At 34.4% G+C, this 6,832-nt stretch overlaps 1 protein-coding gene across 1 annotated transcript; it reads right to left on the bottom strand.

The window, feature by feature from the left end:
• Positions 1–2,654: 2,654 nt before the first annotated feature.
• On the bottom strand, positions 2,655–6,049 carry LOC139693775 (tubulin beta chain). The gene is made up of 4 exons (XM_071592048.1): positions 5,966–6,049; positions 5,763–5,871; positions 3,675–4,030; positions 2,655–3,476 (listed from the first exon to the last, which is right to left on the bottom strand). Exons 1-4 carry the CDS (start codon positions 6,020–6,022, stop codon positions 2,655–2,657), a joined length of 1,344 nt encoding a protein of 447 aa, XP_071448149.1. The 5' UTR covers positions 6,023–6,049.
• Between the last annotated feature and the right edge of the window lie 783 nt (positions 6,050–6,832).

Here is a 6,832-nt window from a genome sequence, read left to right on the forward strand (position 1 = left end):
AAAATTTTCCAAAAACCTTTTCCTTTTGAAGTCGCTGAACGCTTTCCGAAATTCATTCTTGGCATTCCCCCTGGATATCTTATAAGTCATCACATTCTTTTTGTCGCCACAGATATCATCCTTAATATTTTTCAACTTGGCATAATGTAGCCTTTGATGTCATAATGCCTTCCTAACATCTGTGTTATACCATCTAGGTTTTGTGTAACCTTTCATCAATGCTATGTGATTCTTGTTAAATGAACTATTGCTAGCGCTGAACTTCACTTCTTTTAAAGCTATATAATTTGGCAAAGAAGACTATAATGACCCACTAATTGACCTACACTTTAATCTAAAAAAAAAGCCCTTAGTACTTCTTCGGTTTATCTCACACGTCATAATCCTATCACTTCAATGAAACGTTTACATTGCATTACAAACGGCATTTTTATCAACCACCTAATTTGAAATAATCCTCACTCTAAATGCTAAAAGTGAAAGAAAACATTGTTAAGTATATGTTTTTGAAATGACATTTTTATATATCTATATAAACTGAAATGCTATGGTATAAGAGGCACGCCCTACAAATGGATTGAATCTTATCTAAGTGAACGGCATCAGTATGTTGAGCTCTCAAGTAATGGCTCCAAATTTGTTTCCCCTGGTAGAGAAGTAACACTGGGTGTTCCCCAGGGTTCTGTACTTGGTCCTATTTTATTTTTAATCTATATCAATGATCTCCCAGACAATCTTAAGCTCATTAAGGGGATAGACCCAATACTGTATGCTGATGATACAAATATCATTGTATCAGCCTCCTCAGTAAACAGCTTGACAGAAAGAGCAGCCGAAGTAGCTCAGTTTTTCAATGCATGGTGTCTTCATAACTTTCTAAAGCCCAATTTAAATAAGTCCAGCCTGATTTATTTTTCGAATAAAAAGAAAGTTTCATCTGCAATCTCAGTAGATGTAGAAGGTGTGAGCATTCCCCAAAATTCCAGTACCCAATTCCTGGGAGTAATCCTACAGAAAAACATGTCTTGGGAGGAACATATTTTCAAATTACGCAGCAAGTTAAGCTCCCTATGCTTCCTTATTAGAAATATTAGGTATTCTGTAAATTTAGAGGTCCTTCTATCCATTTACTATGGTGAATTTTACTCTCGTGTTACTTTCAGTATCCTCTTCTGGGGTTCCTCTCCCCATGCGGGCATAATCTTCAAAATCCAAAAGAGGATTATACGCATTATGAGCAATGCTCCTTGCGATGCACCATGTAAACCTCTCTTCAAAAGACTTTGTTTATTACCAGTACCTTGCATATATATATTTAATGTCATCTTACATGCAAAGGGTAATATTTCCCATTATAAGTCCAACCACAATTACCATAGTCACTACACAAGGACCTGCAATGACCTGCACCAACCATTTGTCAGGACACACAATACTGCCCATGGGCCCAAAGCAATGGGCTTAAGGTTATTCAATAAACTTCCCCATGAAATCAAATATGAAACAAAAGTACCTGTTTTCAAGAAAAAGCTGTTTAACCTTTTAAAAAATAATATGTTCTATTCTGTAAATGAATACCTTGAATTGTCGCAATGCATCAATTCCGGCTTAAACAATTGATATGTAATTATACTAGTGTATTGGTATGTATATATATATATATATATATATATATATATATATATATATATATATATATATATTTATATATTGTATCTCTTCTATTGTGAAATTGTGAAAATTATATTTGACGTGTCCTATATTTGTGTATGTATGAATATGCAACAAATCTCCGGACAAATAAATGTATTATTATTATTATTATTATTATTATCTTGTACTTTATATTCATCTATTGCCTGTTCCGAATGGAAATGATCATTTCAGATTTGAAAGCTCATCATTGATGTTGTTAACTCACAATATCCTAGAAGCAGGTAGGTTGTAAGACAATATCTATTGAGAAAAAACCTAGAGAAAATTAAATTTTCAAGAAAAAATTTATTGTGAAGAGTAATTCTTTGCCAATACATAAATTCTTATGATGAAATTGAAATGGTTTGAAAAAGGTCCTATACAGGAAATATACAAAGTATGTGAATTATTACTGATGTATATCACAAGAAATTCTTGATAAACTATCAATTTAATTCAGTGTTATTATAAATGGAAGTCATATTTCCTTCAAAAAGAAACATTTTAAACAATGTGCACTAGTTCAACAAGACATTTTTGCATAATCTTTTGTCAAACCAATATCACACTTACATTCATACAAATTATCAAATCCGAAAACATTTTTCAATAGTTTGCATAAAATCAATATTGCTATTAATAATGATAAACAATTATAAATTTTAACCCAGAATGAAAACTTTTCTTCTTACTTGAAATTTATGATTCATAATGTTACTAATTTATCCATTCCTTTAATGAGTTGACTAATTCTTCCAAGTCAATTTTTGAGTGTTTAAAACCTTTTAAAATCATTGGCATACTGTAAATAAACTTAAAATGGTATTCATGTTAAAGTTACTAATTAAACTATAACCACAACCTTGCAAAATCTCTGAAATATCCTCACTTGAACAATAAAAAACCTTAAATGCATGACAGAAAGGAATGAGAATTTTACTCTTTAATTTAGAGACTCATTAGGCCTCATCTGCTTCTCCTTCCTCCTCTTCATCGAATTCACCTTCTTCTTCTGCTGTTGCCTCTTGATATTGCTGATACTCGGAAACAAGATCATTCATGTTTGACTCAGCCTCGGTAAATTCCATCTCATCCATTCCCTCACCTGTATACCAGTGAAGAAAGGCCTTACGCCTAAACATGGCTGTAAATTGCTCAGAAATTCTTTTAAATAATTCTTGAATAGCTGTAGAATTACCAATAAATGTGGCAGACATTTTAAGACCCCGAGGAGGTATATCACACACAGCTGTTTTCACATTATTGGGAATCCATTCAACAAAGTAACTACTATTTTTATTTTGAACATTTAGCATTTGTTCATCAACCTCTTTCATTGACATACGCCCCCTGAAGACAGCAGCAACAGTCAAGTAGCGACCATGACGAGGGTCACATGCTGCCATCATATTCTTTGTATCAAACATTTGCTGAGTCAACTCCGGGACAGTAAGAGCGCGATATTGCTGTGAACCACGGGATGTCAGAGGAGCAAATCCTGGCATGAAAAAGTGAAGGCGTGGAAATGGGACCATATTCACAGCAAGCTTCCTCAGATCAGCGTTGAGTTGACCAGGAAATCTTAAACATGTAGTCACTCCAGACATTGTGGCTGACACAAGATGATTTAGGTCCCCATATGTGGGAGTAGTCAATTTTAATGTTCGAAAGCATATATCATAGAGCGCCTCGTTATCAATGCAATATGTTTCATCAGTGTTTTCTACGAGCTGATGTACGGATAATGTAGCATTATATGGTTCCACCACTGTATCTGAAACCTGAAGACAAAGATAAACTATACATTATCAAAATAAGAATACTCTATAGTTCATAGAGGTAAGCCAAATGATAATACAGAATAAAATAAATATGGAATGCCTAATGCATGAATAATTATAAAATTTTCAAATAGTAGGAAGTTCGTTAATATATAAATAATGAAATTTCAAATAAAGTAATAGTTGTTTCATTTTTACCTTTGGAGAGGGGACCACACTGAATGTATTCATTATTCGATCAGGATATTCCTCTCTTATCTTTGAGATTAGTAGAGTACCCATGCCGGACCCAGTTCCACCCCCTAAGGAATGGGTTAGCTGGAATCCTTGAAGACAGTCACAACTTTCAGCCTCCTTCCTCACAACATCAAGTACAGAGTCTACTAACTCAGCACCTTCTGTGTAATGGCCTTTGGCCCAATTGTTCCCAGCACCACTTTGGCCAAAAACGAAATTATCTGGCCTAAAAATTTGCCCAAACGGTCCTGAACGTACTGAATCCATCGTGCCTGGTTCTAGGTCAACAAGAATTGCCCTTGGAACATATTTACCACCTGTAAATAATATACATTTTTTTAGAGAAGTTTGATTAACAAAATGTGTTTGAGGCAAACAAAATGTGTCATTGTTGAAGAATGTTTTTAAGAAATGCCCAAAAAGAATCAATGGAGATTCAATTAGTATTTATTAAGTTACCAACTTCATTTTTATTCTTTACTCAATTCAAAGTTCTTTCATTATTTATTCTTTCTAAGTAAGTCAAGGCAGTGGAGTGAGCAAAGAGAAGTCAGGAGGTATAGTTTTTTTGTATTTTATAGTAACCAGCAAGCCACTGCTAGGGTGTGTAGCAGGGGTGAATATACACCAGAATAATTTTAACCCAAATATTTTCACCCCTATCACAGTCGGATGTTATTCTGATCCCTAACCGATTATGGAAAAAATGACATCTTAAATCTATCTCATCTACACTTAATCCTTCTAATTGTATAGTTTATCCATAATAGCATTGAACAGTCATTGTGAGATATTGCACATTGTTTCAGACCTTGCTGTATTTCAATATAGCCACTCTGGGTCTCATTCATTTTTATTCTTCCCATATTACTTTCTTATGTCCCTTTTGTTAATAGTGCTCATTCACCCAATCTTGTCTCATAACCTTCAACAAATTCCCTCTATGACATGTGTTTTCTAATTAAAAAATTCCACGATAAAGTTTCTTTGGCACTCCATGCATGGCAGGTATACTTCACTAAAGAACAAATTTCTGACCTGTGCGTCATAAAATAAAACCACACTTCAGATTTTGCCCAATGTTTTTCTGCTACAATTTCATGCTCAATCTCATTCTCTTTATAAATATAAAGGTACAATTATTTATTTCCTTGTGAGATTATCCCATTTTCATTATTAATCAATTATGATTGGCATAAAAAATACACAAATAGCGTACAATATACAAGAAAAATAAAATAATGAATATTGCCTTCTTCTAATGATCAAATTAAACTTAAGTCTGAAACCATATATTAAAGAATTTTTGCATACATTAGCACGAAGTAATTTGCCTTTAGACTTCAACATTTAGATAATTTTGTATACCAGCAACCCCCACAGGCTTTCCATTTGTCTAGATTTCATGGCTGTTACAAACCCCTTTTATTTCTATCAACGTCCCTGAATTCATTTTCACTGTCTAATACAGTTGGTTTCCTTACATACATAACCCTTTGCTATTTTCAACCATTTCCAAAACAGCACTGATTCCTTCAACTTCATGAGGATCCCATATACTTGGAGCGTATTCTAAATGAGGCCTAACCAATGAGAGATAACATTTCTCTTTGACCTTTTCATCATATTTACCAAGTACTTTTTAATACATCCCAATCTTTTTCATCTGTCCACATATTCCCCGTATGGTTTTCACCAAGAAGAGATCGTGAGTGAGGGTAACGCCTGGGTATTTAATTGAGTCTACATATTCCATTTCAGTGTTCCCAATGCAATAGGAGTTCGGGCTCGCAGGTAAATAAAATATATAAAATAGTACCTGGCAGTTTTGAACTTTTATTTTAGGGGTGTGACGGTTCAAAATTTTCACCAGTAATTTATGTTTTACATCATCCTTCAAGGAATGTAACATTAAATTTGGAAAAGGCTAGAATCACAAATTTAAAGGGCCAGTCATTCACATGCCACATACTCCTATTGAATGCTATCGACGAAGCATGAGAACTACAAAAAATAACCTTATTACATGCAATTGAAGCACTTTATTACCTGTAGCTTCATTGTAGTAAACGTTGATTCTTTCTAATTGTAGGTCTGAATCGCCGTGATATGTCCCAGTTGGATCAATTCCATGTTCATCTGATATCACCTCCCAGAACTGGAAAAAACGATAAATCGCAGAAGAGAAACATTTTTATACCTCACATAGAAAATCGGGATTTGGATAGAATTAAAACATGTGCTCCATTTACCTTGGCTCCAATCTGATTTCCGCACTGTCCGGCTTGAACATGAACTATTTCACGCATTTTCGTGGAGTACAGGAATCGAAAACAAGTTTCTCAGGCGAATCTTTCTAAGCTTTCAACGATTCTAACAGTTTTTAAACAGTTCAAACCAAAAGGCGCTATGCCGACAATGCACTTTCGTATTATTACGCGGTGAGACAATTTAATATAATGCAGTTTTCCCTTCGCAATATTACCAATAGAAGTATTGCAAACTTCACTAGAAGTGCTGATAGATTATTTAAAATAACGCTTCTTATATTTTGAAATAATTAGGAAAACATACGGCACTATTTTGTGACGCTGCGTACACATTTGCTAAGCGGCTTCTTACATTACATTGTTAGGGTTGTTAGTTCATGATCGTTGTTGACAAGTACGCCAGACAACGGGGATAGTGATAGCAGGCGTAAGATTACAATGAATATCGGTAAATGTGTTTACAATGAAGCAAAAATGAGGAAAAAGACGAGTTTCGTTAAAACGGACGGCACTTTTACCACCGCGGTCTGAATTTCAATTGGCCTTATGGCAGCTTCGCAGCCCAAATAGTATCTTGCAGGGCAGTACGATAATTGAAGATGCAATGTATATTATGCAATGGAGCCTAATGAGATTGAGCCTCCTTATTAGTTTCCTATAGTATAACGTTTTTAAGGCCATTATTGAGCATTCAAATTCATATTTTGCTCCGCGGAAGAATTAATTCTTACATAATTCATTGATGCCCAACTTTTCAAGCCAACTGCATTAAGAAACTAGTCCAGAATTTAGTAGTGGTCAGGATAACGGTAGTCTTTCTCATTTGCATTGCTTTAAGATATTGACGCC

This window comes from Hetaerina americana, unplaced genomic scaffold (genome assembly GCF_022747635.1).
Source record: "Hetaerina americana unplaced genomic scaffold, ioHetAmer1.1.p SCAF_5, whole genome shotgun sequence".
Lineage (NCBI taxonomy): Eukaryota > Metazoa > Arthropoda > Insecta > Odonata > Calopterygidae > Hetaerina > Hetaerina americana.

Excerpts from the sequence above, each read along its gene's own strand:
- LOC139693775 (XM_071592048.1), bottom strand. The coding sequence starts at position 6,022 with ATGCGTGAAATAGTTCATGTTCAAGCCGGACAGTGCGGAAATCAGATT. Across the intron at positions 5,872-5,965 it reads GAAATCAGATTGGAGCCAAG|TTCTGGGAGGTGATATCAGA; the intron begins GTAAATGGAGCA and ends CGTTTTTTCCAG. Across the intron at positions 4,031-5,762 it reads TTACTACAATGAAGCTACAG|GTGGTAAATATGTTCCAAGG; the intron begins GTAATAAAGTGC and ends TATTATTTACAG.